This window comes from Sapajus apella, unplaced genomic scaffold (assembly GCF_009761245.1).
Source record: "Sapajus apella isolate SASKATOON/1434 unplaced genomic scaffold, GSC_monkey_1.0 scaffold62, whole genome shotgun sequence".
Classification (NCBI taxonomy): Eukaryota; Metazoa; Chordata; class Mammalia; order Primates; family Cebidae; genus Sapajus; species Sapajus apella.
The window spans coordinates 5,159,009-5,175,765 of NW_022437002.1; the positions used below are offsets into that span (position 1 = coordinate 5,159,009).

Here is a 16,757-nt window from a genome sequence, read left to right on the forward strand (position 1 = left end):
AGCTTCCTGAAAGGCCCTCCCCAGCCCAGGTCATGACATCAGGGTAGGAAGTCCCTGGGTCTCTGGTCCAAAGTATCAGCCCTTCCCCCACTTCATCTAATTTCAAGGGATGGGGGAGCATTTTGTAATAGAAATATGATAGAACTGTCAAAATTTTGAAAACAGATAGAAAATTATTTGTTCTGATGTGTTCTGTGCAGCAAACCACCATGGCGCACATTTACCTATGTAACAAGCCCGCACATCCTGCACATGTATCCGGGAACGTAAGATTAAAAAAAAAATTGTGCTATTTTGTTTCCAGGGTTAAAAATACATTCTTTTCATCAAGATAGAAAACAAAAACAAAGGAAAATGAACACATTTCAAAATAAAAGTACTTCCCCCCTCCCTCTCCTGAGTTTTTTTTTGAGGCTGTGCCTCCCTTTTGCGGTTCAGGATTACAGGGAGATTGTGTAGAATCATCAGTGTCCTAGAGTAAGGGGAAATAACCATGTCCTGGTGGGCAGAGATAATTCAGCACCTTGGTTAGTACTCCACCTTCCTCTCCCACCTCCCACCTCCCTCCTAGCCCTCTACATTTAAGCTGTGATGCGGGGCCTTTGCAACTGACCTCGTGGTGATCAGAGCTGGGACCCAGACAGGAGGGGAGGAGGCAGAGAGTGCTGCCCAGGTGTGAGCAGTCAGCCTCTCGAGATGGCCTCCATGGGAGGAGGGAAGGCCCCATCCCCAGAGCCCCTAAGCGGAGTTCTGTGCTGTCGAGAGAACTTATCTCTGTTATTTTCTGTCCCTGCTGCTACCCCAGAGAGAAGGAGCCAGAGCTAATGACCTTATTAGGTGCTGAGCAGGGCAAGCTGTGGTACCTAACGTAGATTTACAGAATCCTGGACCATCAGAGGTCAGGCCCTGGCAATCAATCAACCAGAATAGATACCTAACCCTTCCCCAGTAGAGATGGGGAAACTAAGGACCAGGGAAGGAGAGAGACTTGTTCAGGGTCACATGGGGCCTTTATAACTCCTACCTCTGGCCCCGGGAGATACTTGAAGCTTGGCTCACAATTAAGACTTGACTTAGAATTGCACAATTCCACAGTGGCGTGGAGCCTGCTTTAACCTCCCACTTTGAATCCCAAGGGGATCACAGTCCTGGTGGTTGTTGCCTGTCACAGAGCCATCCTCAAAGTTGAGAAGCATTTTCAGAGAGGTCCAGTAAAGGGACCTCTGGCTGTAGCTTTGGATGGACCTGGTCTGATTTCTAGCTCTGCCAAGTACTGGCTGTGGGTCCTCTGGGAAGTGATGTTTTCCTGCTCAGACACTGAGATAATGATACCACTCCCAGGGACGTGTCTCGAAGGTTAGATAAGGTGTAAAAAGTACCAGTACTTTGCTTGCTGACTGCAAATGGGAGGCTCCAGCTGGGGTTACTGCCATTCTATCAGTTTTTATCTGCCGTGGGTAAGGCCTTTGTTGATCCCTCCTTGATCCCTCCTTCCTTCCCAAGCCTGGCCGTTGTCCCCCCTCTTAACTGTGTTAACACCTGGGGTTCCTGATATCAGCCTGACAACCCTAGATCTTTCATTCAGGAGTTTTCTAGACATGTATGCAGATATATCTCTTGGAGGTACCCCCATTTCCAGGAGTCCCCAGTAGATAATGCAAATTAGGCCTCTATAGTTACTTCCAGACTCTTGAAAACTGTGAGTAAAGCCTGGGAAGTGGACAGCATTTCTTGGAGCTGCTGGTGAGGCTGAGTGGGGAGAAGGTGGAATGCGCCATGGAGTGGGTGCTCTGAGCCCAGAGGGAGAAGGCTGAGCACAGACAGATCCACTGAGCCAAAGTGGGAGGGTGTGGTTTTAGGGCAGTCACAGGGATCTGAGAGAATGGGGAAGAGCTTGGGATAATCTAGTCTCAGAATCACCCCAGTCATTTCCCTGTGAGCAGGTGCCCTCCATCAGCCAATCAGAGACCCCTCCACCCACCCCTGCCAACAGCCCCTCCCCCATCCTCATTCTCATCCCTCTTCCTAGAAACCCAGGCAAGTCAATTACTAGGGTGGTTCCCTCTCCCCTCACCCCAGCTCCAGGCTGTAGATGAAGATCCACCTGTGGCCTGCAGTCTAACCTCCCTCATTCTGCAGGTGAGGAGGCCAAGGATGACTTAGGGTGAAAATGACTAAACAGAAAGCCAACACCAGTCCAGGACTGTAATCACTGCATACTGCAGAGAGTGCTCTGTGGCCTGGGAGACAAAGTAGCAAATGGAAGAAGCTGCTTCTCTCATTTCTGTTTACCAGCATAATTTCACAAGCCTCTGACTCAGTGGCCATGAGCAGCTCTCTGGAGGGATGTTTTGGAGATAAGATGGGAGAGTGGGCATGGCCCCCCATGTCTCTTGCCTGAGTTACTATATTTCTTGACAGATAAATGAACCAGGCCAGGCACGGTGGCTCATGCCTGTAATCCCAGCACTTTGGGAAGCCGAGGCGGGTGAATCATGAAGTCGGGAGATTGAGACCATCCTGGTCATGGTGAAACCCCATCTCAAAAAAAAGAGTTCAAGACCAGCCTGGCCAACATGGTGAAATCCTGTCTCTACAAAAATAAAAATTAAAAAAAATTAGCTGGGCATGGTGCCGGATGCCTGTAATCCCAGCTACTTGGGAAGCTGAGGCAGGAGAATCGCTTGAAACCGGGAGGTAGAGGTTGCAGTGAGCTGAGATTGTGCCATCGCACTCCAGCCTGGGCAACAAGAGCAAAACTCCGTCTCAAAAATGAAACAAAACAAGAAATAAAAAAAGAATAATGAACCTAGTCATTGCCTTTTCCTGTACAGAAGACAGCATCTCGTTTGTGATTATGCCTCTGTAATCTATAACCCCAGCGCACTCTTACATGGAAACGTTGACATGATTCCACTTTAATGTTACTTCTGAGCAAGTCTGATGTGATTTTGCATGTACTAAACCCCCACCACCTGTATATAAGCAGTGGGCTAAAATACTGTCCTGGGGCCAACTGATAGAACCTCTCTAAAGGGACACTGCTGGGCTCTAGGCCTGTCTATAGTACTCAGTAAGACTTCTAAGTAAAATGAACTTTAATTATTTAAAAGCTTGGTATTTTTCCTTTAGTCGACAGTCTTTTCCACTTAAGTGTGCACAGCCCGTGTGTCTACATGCAGAGCCTGTCCTAACTCCCAGCCAGTATGCTTCCCTGTCATTCAGAGGTGGGATGGACCTCAGGACTGTCCTGGCCTAGGTGGTCCCATACCTGTCACAGGCTACAAGGAGGAAGACGGACTTCTTAGGTCAGAGCCAGCCTAGAGGTTCAGGAAACCCACACAGCTCCAGGCACTGACTCTGAAAGGTAGCTGGGGGGATAGGTAGGGCCTCAAGCGCACTGCACTTTACAGCTTACCGATAAATAACGTGAAATGGGTGATATTATCCTCGTCTTCCATGTGGGAAAACTGAGGCCCAGAGAGGGTCGTTATTTTTCTAAAGTCACACAGTGATGGAGCCTGGATTTGAGTCCAGGTCTGTGTGGTTCCCGAGACCGGGCTTCTGCCACTGCCCCATGGGCTTCTCCCTGCCTGCTCCCAAGACTGCCACCACCTCTCCTCCAGGTAGGGACTAACAGCCTTCCTTGGCTGGTAAGTTTTTCGACAGGTTTGTGGTGTGGCACTTGTCAGTGTGGGATATGGGACTCCAGGCAAATCACGGCGTCTCTCTGAACCTCATTTTTCCTCCTCTGCAAAATGAACATGGTACCATTTACCCAGCCAGGCTGCTTTGTGGAATAGCTATGTTCATGCGTGTGCACTGTCTGGGACGGAGCTGGGTGGGCCTGTGTGTTCCTCAAAATGAAAGGAACTGGCTACTGACATCTGTAACTTTAATACAAATTCATCATAACTCATAAAATGTGTAACATTTTAAATAAAAATACTGCTGGGGTGGCCCAGATTCTGGTAGTTGAAGGGGTGGGGTAGGGCGCTGACAACTCCTCTTGCCCAAGGGAGGCCCCAAGGGGGCAGCCATTGTAAGAGCCCCCTATGTTCAGCTCTTCTTGCTACCTTGGGATGGTGTGTTCAGAGACCCCCAAGTGCAGAATCTAGGCCCCAGGACTAGAAAGAAAAGTCAAGGCCAGGGAAGCATTGCGGCTCAGTCTTGCAGCCCACTCCTCTGGTTCCTGCCTCTCAGCAGGGATAGAGCCCAGGGGAAGGACAAGCCTAGATGCAGACTCCACCCTCTCCCGAGTTCTTCACGATTGGATGCTGTGGCAAAAAAATGCAGGTGGGGCTTGCTCAACCCCCGCTAACTTCCTTCTAGTGTGTGTGCCTTTTTTGTATGCCTGAAGTTGGAAAGAGGAAAATGAATTTCCCAGACTCCCTTGCAGCCAAGGTTCTGGACCTGACTTCAGTTCCCCCAAACAGAATCTCTTGTAAAAATTTAGATTTGGGAACTGAGTGAAGTGGGAGAGAGGCAGGCCTCAGGACATCCATTGGCTGGCACAGACCCCGGCAGAGAGACACTAGTCCTGCAGTCAGCAGCTTTCTGGTGCAGTGACTTCCTGCAGCTGGGGGCAGCTTTCCTGGTCACAGTAGACATGATGAATCTGGCACTGGGAGTCGTTCCTGGAAATTCAGCAGAGTCTGCTTCTCCAGCTCTTCCTACAATTTTTGCAAGCCACCAGGGGCCAGGTAATAAATCCTCGTCTAATTAAACCAGCTACAGTGGCTCTTGTTTTCTGCAGCAGAACCCTAACTGAGATAGATGCCAAATCTGACGAGGGGTCCCAGCCAACAGCTCCTCCCAGTGCTCGGGTCCTAATTACAACAACTGCTCCCGGAAGCCTCCTGCACCCTAGCAAGTCACAGAAGCCTGGCTGAAGAGGGTTGGCTGGACTGTTGTTCAGAGCTGCTGGGGACCTCGATCGTCCAGTGAGGCTTGAACTACAGTTGCTTTTAGGCTAATGGGCTCTGCATCAGCTTTGGGACCTCACCCTGTCCTTAGGCCTGTGGGCAGGAAGGTCATGGCACATGACTGTAGTGTGTGGTCTCAACTACCAGGTGCCTTCCACAGGCCACAGCATCATCACTGGCCAGCAGATCAGTGGGAAAAGTAGGAACCATATAGTTCCTGGTGGGGGTGGCACGAGAGGCTGGTTCTCAGATAACCCTAGGACCAGGTACCACCTGTGTCCACTGTGGACTGGCGTCAAGGGTAAATGACCCATTACTGGCTTGGTCAGGGGCAAGTCTTAGGCCATGGGGCATAAGAGGGTGCTGTGTGTCTTTAGGGCGGCCAGCAGAGTACTGGCCGTACTCTGACACTTCCTGAGGCCAGGGCTGGGCAGGAGGGAGACACTGGAAGGTAGTCCCCTGCCCCTGAGAGGGTAGGGATGAGGGTTGGGCAGGGGTTGCCCTGAGGAGAAGCCATGTCACATCCTTGGATCAAAGCTGTATCCCCATCAAAGTCAGAGCTACAGAACACCGATGTTGGAAAAGGGTTTAGGAAGTAGGGAAAGCAGCCTCCATTTTACAGACAGAGAAGTGGAGGCTGACGGGTAAACAACTGGCCTGAGGTCTCCAGTGGCCACGGTGGGCCCGGAGTCCAGGTCTTCTGTCTCCTGGGCAGGGCTCTTGCAGGTGGCAGTGGCCCCAGGAGGCTGTGGTCTCCTTCCGCCTGGACTAGATGCGGACGGTGTTGATCCGCAGCGGCTGAACGTTCTTGCCGTTGGCGTGGCTCTGGCCAGGGCTGAAGTAGGAGCAGAGCTTGCCAGGAAACTTCTCGCGGAAAGTGTAGAGCCAGGACATGTCGTCAGCATTGTAGAAGATGAGCAAGCCTTGGTCGTAGTCCAGGAAGACGCCTACCTTGTCAAGCTTGTCCCGGACGTTGAGCCGCGTCCAGGGCTCGGTGCACGCGCTGTACTGGTTGCCGTCGTGCATCACGATGCAGTAGAAGCCGCGGCTGGGCTGGATCTGGATGCTGCCCTTGCGGCTCGCGGCTTCGTGCGCCAGCCCGATCACCCACTGGGTCTTCTCCGCCACCACCACCTCCCAGTAGTGGACGCCACTACTGAAGGCTTCGGAACCCAGCACCGACACCTCCACATCGAAGCGCTTTGGGGAGTCCTGCAGCGGCTGTGGGTGCAGGTTGCCGTAAGCCACAATGGTGCAGTCATCCGACAGGATCAGGCGCTGGTGGGCCGTGCCTGGGTCCAGGGTCAGAGCAGCTGGCACTGTGTGGGGTGGAGGAGGGAGAGAAGATGAGTGGGGAGAAGGGCGTGGACCTGCCATGCAGCTCCTTCCTGAGGGCAGAGTTCTGGCTGGTACCCAATCTCGGCTCACTGCAACCTCCACCTCCCAGGTTCAAGCGATTCTCATGCCTCAGCCTCTCGAGTAGCTGGGATTACAGGTGCCTGCTATCATGCCTAGCTAATTTTTTGTACTTATAGTAGAGACAGGGTTTCACCATGTTGGCCAGGCTGGTCTTGAACTCTTGACCTCAGGTGTTCCACCTACCTTGGCCTCCCAAACTGCTGGGATTACAGGTGTGAGCCCCTATGCCTTCTTCTTCTTCTTCTTTTTTTTTTTTAAATAGAGACAGGGTCTCACTCTGTCCCAGGCTGGAGTGCAGTAGTGTCATCATAGCTCACTGCAGTCTCCAATTCCTAGGCTCAAGTGATCCTGCTGCCTCAGCCTCTTGAGTAGCTGAGACTACAGGCATGCATCACTATGTGCAGCTAATTTTTAAAGTTTTTGTAGAGATGAGGTTTCACTATGTTGGCCAGTCTGGTCTCGAACTTCTGGCCTCAAGTGAGCCTGCTGCCTCAGCCTCTCACAGTGCTGGGATTATAGGTGTGAGCCACTGCACCTGGCCTGAAATTCCTTAGCTTTATTTGTGCCCTGCTACTGGCGTGGTATATTATCTTCTGTGATCACATTTTGCCCTATTTCCATTTGTACCAAGAGGGCAAGGACTGTGTACTGTCTAACTGGGTTCTCCCTTGTGTGTCCAGAGCCCAGCCTAAAGCCTGGCATGTGACATGTTTCCGGAAAGACTCACCAAATTAAATTGACCCTGTTTGTGTTGGGCAGGTGGCATGGGCTGCATTGCCTGGCTCTGGGCTGGCCACACCAGCTTAGCAGGTCTGACTCTAAAAATCTCATGAACTCTTGTTAAGGCCTGTTTACTCTCTCCTCCCTGAGGGAGCTGATAACCAGCCAGAGGAGAAGGAGGAACCTGGGATTGGCTTTCCTTAGCCTGAATGACACTTCCAGGCCAGAGCAAGACAGAGGTGAGGAAACGTGGGAAGAAGGAATTTTGCCTCCGTTCCTTGGGGTGAAGGACTTGGACATCCAGCTCTCTAGCTCTTTACTGGCGAAGTGGGGACATGGTTATGCTCGGCTGGAGCATTCCCCCTACTTCAGTTGCCTCTGTTGGCTGGGTTTATGCACAGAAATAAGATGCCTCAATGATGGGGGCTGTCTCCAAAAGGGAGCCCCAGCCAGTCCCTGAACTGTGCCTCTGTTCATATACCCTGGACCGCTGAACTGTGTCAAGCTCCTTCCATGATCCTTGTCAGGAGTCAGTTTAGTTTTGCATGTTACCCTCTTCATTTCTGTCCTTTGGACTTAGAGGGCTGTATGGAAGTAATTAGCCCGGTGAGTAGAGGGGTCAATGGAAACACAATCCTCCGTCCAGGGACATAGAAGAGAAGGAGCCAAGAGAGGACTGACATTGAGTTGGTGGCTAGACGTTTTACCCTGTGGTCTGACAGGGCACAGGCAGCTTGTCAGAACCAGGGGGCCCCTGCTCCGTGGAATGTGGGGAATTCCCACAGTGGGGTTGGGAGGTTAGGGGGGAGGGAACAGTAGGAGGAGCGTGTGGTAGGGGAAGAGTTAGGGTGAGAAAAGGAACCTAATCAGACGTAGGTGGCCCACCCCTACGACAGTGGGATGTGGATCACACTCAGGTGTGACAGTGGAGGGGCGGAAGACCGATGGGGCACAGTGCCCAGGTGTGAACAGCAGCAGTTCAGAGTGCTGGGGGACCTAGGCACTCTGGTTCCCTGGGTACCTGGGTGATTCGAGACCAGCAACAGGCAGCAACCAAGGCTCAGGGCAGAAGGACGGGTGTGGGTAGGGGTGCCCTCAGCAGGCATGAGGTCTCGGCCTCAGACTTATAGCTTACGTAGGGCAATGTGGGCCACCTGCAGTGCCACTGATGAGTGGGAGGGCACCGTAGGAGGGAGACAAGGGGGCTCTCAGTGGGTCTGAGACCAGTAGACAAAGATGAGCCTGCAGATTGGAGGAAATCCTGACACCCTGAGTGCCAGCTCTGGCGAGTGGCCCTGCATGGCTTGAAGTCCAGGGGACAGGATGAGTACTGGGCCTGCCACTCACTGGGCCTGTCGCTCACTGGGCCTGCCGCTCACTGGGCCTGCCACTCACTGGGCCTGCCTGGGCCAGGGTCTGCCGCTCACTGGGCCTGCCGCTCACTGGGCCTACCGCTCACCGGGCCTGCCTGGGCCAGGGTCTGCCGCTCACTGGGCCTGTCACTCACTGGGCCTGTCACTCACTGGGGGCCGGCCTGGGCGAGGGCCTGCCACTCTCTTAGGCAGAGGGTGTGGCCTGACTCTTAGGAGGCTTTTATACCCTAAGGGGTAAGACTAGGGCAGGGCCTGGCACCCCGGCTGGGGCCACCTCCAACGCCTTGCACGCATCATTGACACAGGGTCTTTGCTCCTGGGGCTCCCTCCTTGAGGCTAGGTCTAACAGAAGTAACAACCTTCCGACCAGAGAGGGTCCTGGAAGAGGCATGGCAACGCCCCTTCCCCCTCTAAGAAGTCAGTCCCTCCATCTGTCCCTTATCCCCAGGAGGTGACAGGCCCAGCGAAACAAGCGCAGTCCCTGGGGGCTCACTATTCTACAGGTCAGAGGTCATTTCTAAGTCCTGGGACCCCAAGATTTATAAAAACAAAAAGCCAGACACTGAGGCAGCCCGTCTGGTCTCCAGGTGTGTTCTCCATTCATTTACGCCTCTCTGAGACCTTGAGGTCAAAGGCATTCAGGAAGGATCATGGGCCGTGGAGGTCCCAGGAGATGTTTCCCGGCCACCACCGAGCAATCACATTCTGCCCAGGCAGTGGAGAAAGCCCTCCTGGGGCACAGCCCAGCACAGCTGCTTGGCAGTGAGTGGCTTGTGTTTCTTTGTTCTCAAGAACAGAGGCTTGGAGCATGCAGAGGCCTGACAGAACATGAAAGGCTGTCAGCGTTTTCCTCTGGCAGGGCCTTTAAAAAACCAGGTTCCTCAGTCCCTCAGATGTACAGGGCAGGTATTTGCAAAAACATTCTCACACTCACAAGCTTATGGGAACACCATGGACAGTCCCAGGGGCACAAATATGCCCCTGGGACTCTCGTGGTGTTCTAGCCATTTTTCAGAAGAGGAGACTGAGGCTCCCAGGGGATGACTCAGGTAAGTGACTTGCTCAAGCTGCCACCTGGGGAGGAAGCAGAGTTAGAACTTGGCTGAGGTCTTTTCACACCATGTTCTTTCCAGTATGTGGTCCTAGAAAGCCCGTTCAGCAAGACTGGGGAACCATGTGGATTCATGATCATAATAACAATAAACAGACAGGAATCAAGTACTTACTAAGTGTTACGAACAAATAACTTAATCTGCATATCTGCCCTGGGAGAGAAATGCAACTATCCTTGTTTTTCAGATGTGGAAACTGGGGCTCAAAGAGGAGTGCATTGCCCTGGGTCACACAGCTAGGCAGGGTATGTGCTAGGACTCAAAATGACTAGATTCAGATAAGCATGAGGAGGGCAGAGAGCAGCCCAGGATGGGGAGGAGGAAGGAGCAAGGCGGGCAGTGTCTGGTGTCCTTGGGACAATGGGCTTGGCTGGCCTGGCTGGGGAGGCAGTTTGTGCCTGGGAGCTGGGAGATTTAGACCAGGTGGGTAGGAAGGTGACAGTTGGAGGAGGGCTTCCTAATGTTAGGCTGGGGGTGGGACAGGGGTGGGAGGCGGGGACAGTGGAAGTACCAGAGCAGGGGAGTGACAGGTGCTGGATGGGGTTCTCAGGTGACCCAATAGGAAGCCTCTGCTGGAGGGGAGGAGCAGGCAGGAAACTGCTAGAATCCGTGGGCTAGGTCCCTGGGGGCACCCCTCCCATCTGGACATAAAGGGCTTTGGTGCTGGCAGAGGAGCCAGAGTGACTTCACAGGCCCCACAGACAAAGGAAGGGGCCCAGCCAACTAGGCTGCTGCTCTCTGAACTCCCCAGGGGCCTCTGCTCTGGGCAGGATGTTGGAGCATAGGCTGCCCTTCCCTCAGCCCCTCTCCGGCAGGCAGCTTTCTCTGGGCCAGTGGTTCTCAGCTGGGCCAGTTTTGCTTCTCAGAGACATTTGGCAAAGTCCGGAGACATTTTTGGTTGTTAGAACTGAGTGGAGTGGCTACTGGCATCTAGTGGATAGAGGCCAGGGACGCTGCTTAACATCCTGCAGAGCTCAGGGCGGGGCCCTGCAACAAGGAATGGTCCAGTCTCCAGTGTCAGTTGGGCTGAGGCTGAGAAGCCCTGCACTGGGGTGATGGCCAGTTCCACATCCCTTTGCTGACTTGTGAGGGAGTTGAGAAGGGAATGCAAGCATCCCTATTTTACAGAGGAGGAAACCGAAGCTCCGAGGAGGCAGTGACTTGTCCAAGTCTGTGCGGCAAGTTTCTTCAGTCAACAAATATTTACTAAGCACCTACTTTATGCGAGGCACTATTCTAGAAACAGAACTGGGACTAGGACCCATTCATTGGAATTTGCTGTGCTGGCTGCTGGGAGTGAATCAGACCTAGCCCCTGACCCTCAGAGTTCACAGTCTACTTAGAGTGAGACAGCCACACAGACAATGACAAAACATTGAGACCAGGTAAGCCCAGGCTGCCTTGAGAAATCCAGGAAGGCTTCTCGGAGGAAGTGTTTCTAAATTAAGATGCCAAGGAGAGCAAGAGTTGGTCATCAAAGACTAAGGATTGTGTAGAGGGCTCCAGCCAAAGGGAACGGCATGTGCAAACATGTAGATGAGGGAGAATATGGCTCATTTAAGATCTAAAGATGGGCTGGGTGTAGTGGCTCACACCTGTAATCCCAGCACTTTGGGAGGCTGGGAATAAGTTCCAGGAGGCAAAAGTGCATTCAGGGCTTTGATTCCCTCCCCAGTCACTGACCCAGGAGAGCACTGGAGCAGGGAGCCTGGGGAGCCTTCTAGCCTCAGCTGCCACCTGCTCCACGTCTGTCACAGCTTGGAGAGGCAGTCCAGGCACTTCAGCCTGGCATTCAAGGCACTATAGGATCTGAGCCCTGCCAGCTTCTCATTCTCTCTTCCGTACCTTGCTCAGCTACATGGTACCATCTTTAGATCTTTTTAAAATATGTAATTTTTTTTTTTTTTTTTTGAGATGGGGTCTCTCTCTGTTGCCTAGGCTGGAGTGCAGTGGTGTGATTTTGGCTCACTGCAGCCTCCACCTCCTGGGTTCAAGCAATTCTCCCACCTCAGCCTCCTGAGTAACTGGGACTACAGGTGCACGCCACCATGCCCAGCTAATTTTTGTATTTTTAGTAGAAACAGGATTTCACCATGTTGGCCAGGCTGGCTCAAACTCCTGACCTCAAGTGATTGACCTGCCTCAGCCTCCCAAAGTGCTGGGATTATAGGCGTGAGCCACTGTGCCTGGCCTCCCCTGACTCTTGAATGTGCCTTGAGGGACTTTTGATGTTTGTGGAACAGTAGAATGAATCCAGCCAGATGGAAGGAACTCTGACCCCTGTGTGACTGAGGGAGTCAGTGAGCCTCCCTGAGCCACGGTCTCCCCAGCCTCCTTCCTGGTGTGTGTGAGGTTGGAGAATGTCCAGTGAGCTTAGTAGGTAAGGAAGGGCACAGGCTCTGGGGCCCGACATTGGGCTTTAAGTCCTGGCTGTACCATTTCCAGGTTGTGACCATGGACAAATTCCTAACAGCTCAGTGCCTCCGTTTCTTCATCTGAAAAAATGAGGATAATAACAGTGCCCACTTCTTTTTTCATTGTTGTCTGTTTAAGACAGAGTCTTGCTCTGTCACCCAGGCTGTAGTGCAGTGGTTCGATCTTGGCTCACTGCAACCTCTGCCTCCCAGGTTCAAGTGATTCTCCTGCCTCAACCTCCTGAGAAGCTGGGACTACAGGTGCATGCCACCACGCCTGGCTAATTTTTTTGTATTTTTAGTAGAGACAGGGTTTTACCCTGTTCACTAGGATGGTCTTGATCTCCTGATGTCATCATCCACCTGCCTTGGCCTCCCAAAGTGCTGGAATTACAGGTGTGAGCCACCGTGCCCGGTCTAGTGGCCACTTCTTAGGGAAAGTTCCCTTCTCTATCCAGGTCTCTTCTCTAAAGGACATTGTGCCTGGCTCAGGAACACACAGGGTTCTCTGCTGCCAGTTGGTTTGAATCTGCCCTTGAGGGATCTGTGATTTTGGGAAGGCACTGATTTCCCAGTCTCAACACCTGATAAGTCCACTAGAAACCTGTTTCAGACCTTGTCTCTCTGCAAACCTCCCATCCCCTGCTCCCATCTCAGCTGATGATCTGGCTTCCTACTTCACTGAGAAAGATGAAGCCAGAAGAGAATCCCTCAAGCGCCCACCAGTGCCCCACTGGCTTTGGTGCCCACTTACTCTACTTTCTCTGGGTTCCTGGAGATGAACTGTCTAGGCTCCCAGCGTGCAGCAGACCACAGTCAAGGCTGGGAGGCAGTGAGGCTGTCACTCCCACAACTCCCTCTCCTGCATCCGTAATTCTGTCCCCTCTACTGGATCTTTCCAATCATTTCACAGATATGCTGTATTTCTTCCATCACCAAAAACAGCACTGCCACATTCTCTCTCCCTTGCCTGAGTAAAATTCCTTTAAAGCATTGTCTCCACCTCTCTCGGACCAGCTCCAACTAGGCTTTGGCCTCTATTGCTCCACCCAAACAGCTCTCGTCAAGGCCAGCAGTGACTTTCCTGTTGCTAAACCTGGAGAATAGTCCGTTCTGGGTTCTCCCACACTTGGCTCAGCAGCCTTTGTCACTGTAAGCCACTCTCTCGTGGAAACGCTTCCTCTAGGCTTCCAGGACATACTCAGGTTGTCCTCCTATCCTGCCAACTGCTTCTTCTTGGTATCCTTGGCTGGGTCCCCCTCCTGTCCCTGACTTCTAGGAGTGTCCCGGGGCTCCTGATGTTACAGCAACCCTCTGCTTTCCTGTCTACCCCCACTTCCTAGGTGATCTTGTCCAGGCTCATTAAATGCTGTCCATATGCTAATGATGCTGGTGCTGACCTTCCCCTTGTATTGCAGGCTTGTCACCCCTAGTTCCTTTTCAACATCAGTGCTGAGAGATCTAGTCGGCATCACAGACCTTACAGACTTACAACTTCATCCTTGTAGTCACTTGGGCCGAAATCATTGCTATCTCCCTTGTCTTCTTTCTTTCATGTCTGGATTTGCTAATCTGCTAGCAAATCCTGTTGGCTGTCCCTACAAAATATGTCCTAAATCTGACCCCTTCCCACCCCGTTCACTACCACCATCCTGCTCCATACCCCCCTCACCTCTTGCCTGGGTTATGCAGTGATCTTCTAACGTGTTTCCCATTCCCCATCCTTCACCCTCTTCAGTCTGTTCTCAACCCACTAGCCAGAGGGATCCTTAAAAAACCTAAACCAGGCCGGGCGCAGTGGCTCTTGCCTGTAAACCCAGCACTTTGGGAGGCTGAGGCAGGCAAATCACCTGAGGTCAGGAGTTCGAGACCAACCTGGCCAACATGGAGAAGCCCCATCTCTACTAGAAATACCAAAATCAGCTGGGCATGGTGGTGCGTGCCTGTAATCCCAGCTACTCAGGAGGCTGAGGCAGGAGAATCGCTTGAACCAGGAGGTGGAGGTTGCAGTGAGCCAGGATCGTGCCATTGCACTCCAGCCTGGGTGACAAGAGCAAGACTCTGTCTCAAAAAAACCAAAAAACAAAAAACCTTAAGCCAGCTCACGTCATTTCACTGCTGCAAGCCCTCCATTGGCTCTCATCTCACTCAGCACAAAATCCAAAGTTCTCACAATGGCCTACAGACCGTCGTGATCTGGCCACTGCTACCTTCTCTACCTCTTCACCTTCACTCTCCTTCTCACTCATCTCCCTCCAGCCACATTAGCCTCCTTGCTCTTCCTGCCTCGGAAACAGCAAGGAGACTGGTGAGAGTGAGATGTGCTCCTGCCTCAGGGCCTTTGCACTTGCTGTTCCCATGCCAAGAACACTCTTCCTCCAGACACCTACGTGGCTCACTCTCCTTCAGCCCTTGACTCTAATGCCTCCTTCTCAGCGTGGGCTGCTTCCTGGACACCCTGTCTAAAATCTCCATCCTGTTTCACCCTCCGCAAACCCCTATCCTTATTATTTGTCAGTACTTAATATGCTCCGTATTTTTCTGATTTACTTTTGTCTACTTTCTCTCTCACACCCTAGGATGTAAGATGCACGAGGGCAGGGATTTTTGCCTGTTTTGCTTACTGTGGTTTCTCCAGCACCTAGAACAGTTCCTAGTGTGAACTGTTATATACCCATTGTATAGAAGGAGTCTATGAAGTGCCCAGGCCTCAGTCATTTCATCTGGAGAATGGGTTTGCTAATGAAACATATCTCATGGATTTTTTCTTTCTTTTTTTTCCAAGATGGAGTCTTGCTCTGTTACCCAGGCTGGAGTGCAGTGGCCAGATCTTGGCTCATTGCAACCTCTGCCTCCCGGGCTTAAGCAATTCTCCTGCCCCAGCCTCCCAAGTAGCTGGGATTACAGGTGCCCACCAGAATGCCCGGCTGATTTTTATATTTTTAGTAGAGATGGGGTTTCACCATGTTGGCCAGGCTGGTCTCAAACTCCTAACCTTGTGATCCACCCACCTCGGCCTCCCAAAGTGCTGGGATTACAGGTGTGAGCCACTGTGCCCGGCCACCTCATGGGGTTTTGTGAGGGTTCACCGAGCTGAGTGATTGTGCAGGTGCCCAGGACGGGCCCTGGAACACATGAGGTGCTCAGCAAGGCCCTCTGCTCCTTCCTCCCCACTGCCCCATGCTGTGTTTAGGACACCGGGCTGGCTGGGCTGGGCTGTGCCCCACTTAGCTCTGGCCCATGATAACCCACGCCTTACCTGGGTGGATGTCCTGGAACAGGGACTTCCAGATGGTGAACTGCAGGGGGCCTGTGTACTTGGAAGTCGGGAAATCTTCATATGTGAGGTTGGTCTCATGGATTTTTCCCTTGAGCCTGGAAGGAGGGCAGGAGAGGGGGCTGCACCAGGGACTGGATTCCTGCCCCAATGCCAGGGGCCCCGCAGCCACCTTCACGGCAGCTCACATAGGACGTGGTCATGAACCAGAAGTCTGTAGGACTCAGATTCAAGTGCCTGCTTGTGCTGCTTCTGGCCTCTCTAACCATTCCCTTGGTCTTCTCATCTTTAAAATGGGTGATACGCTAGCATCAGCCTTTTAGGCCTTTTGTAAGAATGACATGGCGTAACACATACAGATGCTCAGCACAGTGCCTGGCTCCTGACCAACGCCAAAGTCATGATGTTAGCGATCAGCCTTGATCACCAGCAAACCAATGACTAAGTGTTGTGCCTACTAAGGGGGGCTTTGGGGTCACAGAGATCCAGGCTTGAATCCTGGCTCCACCACTTACCACATGGGGGGACCTTGGCCAATGGATGTAGCTTTCCTGAGCCTCAGTTTCTACATGCAGGAAATGATGGTGACGGTGGTAACTACTTTCAAAGGGACTGAGAGAGTTACAGTAATATAAAGCCTTTATATAATAACATGTAATGCCAACATTATCATAAATAAAATAATATATATTTAGAATATATGATTGTAAACACTACTGAATGTTATCTAGTATCTATAATATACACAGAATGTATTGCAAATATAGTGATATAAATACGCAAAGTCTTTATCCCCAGCTCCTTTCTCTCCTGCACCCCTATAGCCATTGGAGCAGGGTCAAAGGTCTAGATGTTTTTCAAACACGCTGCTGCTCCTCTAGTTCAAGCCTCATTGGCTTCATGTTCCCACCCATAGCAGATGCCCCATAAATGTTTGACGAAGATTTGAGTGAAGGAATTCTCTGCTAAGGATGCCATCTGCCTCCACTCCCACTGCCCAGCATGGGTCGGGGAAGGGACATCCAGCTGGGGAGGGCCCCTGGCAGGTGGCACTTACCGCTCGGACAATGAGGCCACCCCAGCCAGGAAGGTGTGCCGGTCGGTTTCGGCCAGCCGCTCCTGCAGGATCTGGGCTCCTTCCTGCACCTTGCGCAGCTGCTGGCTGTAGCGCTGGACTTTCTGCTCGATGTCGGTCAGCGTGCGGGCCGTGTCCGCCTCCAGCTCCTCCAGCATGGCCTTCTGCCGCTCTCGAAGCAGCCGGTGCAGCCGCTCAAAGGCTTCGCCAATAGTGGTCCGCAGGCTCTTGGTGGAAGACTGTGGGGGACAGTTGTCAGGAATTATGGCCAGGGGAACAGATCGGGTGACCTCTGGGTGGGAGGAGGAAACCGAGAGCCTTGACATGTAGAGAGGAAAGGGTGGGAAAGGCACGCGTGGTGGGGGGAATGGTACACACAAAGGCATGGTGGTCGGCAAGAACAGGCATGTGCCATGTGGCCCATTAAATAGCTAATGAAATG

At 52.3% G+C, this 16,757-nt stretch overlaps 1 protein-coding gene across 2 annotated transcripts in view; it reads right to left on the reverse strand.

Annotated features, from left to right (window-relative positions):
- Nucleotides 1-3,878: 3,878 nt before the first annotated feature.
- Nucleotides 3,879-16,757, reverse strand: part of TRIM62 (tripartite motif containing 62) — a 35,491-nt gene continuing 22,612 nt past the window's right edge. For both annotated transcript variants that reach the window (XM_032246821.1, XM_032246822.1), the window contains exons 3-5: nucleotides 16,298-16,554; nucleotides 15,223-15,338; nucleotides 3,879-6,244 (exon numbers count right to left, since the gene is read on the reverse strand). In XM_032246821.1, the coding sequence (XP_032102712.1) occupies nucleotides 5,694-6,244; nucleotides 15,223-15,338; nucleotides 16,298-16,554 (924 nt within the window). In that variant the 3' untranslated portion in view covers nucleotides 3,879-5,693. The remainder of the gene's footprint in view (nucleotides 6,245-15,222; nucleotides 15,339-16,297; nucleotides 16,555-16,757) is intronic.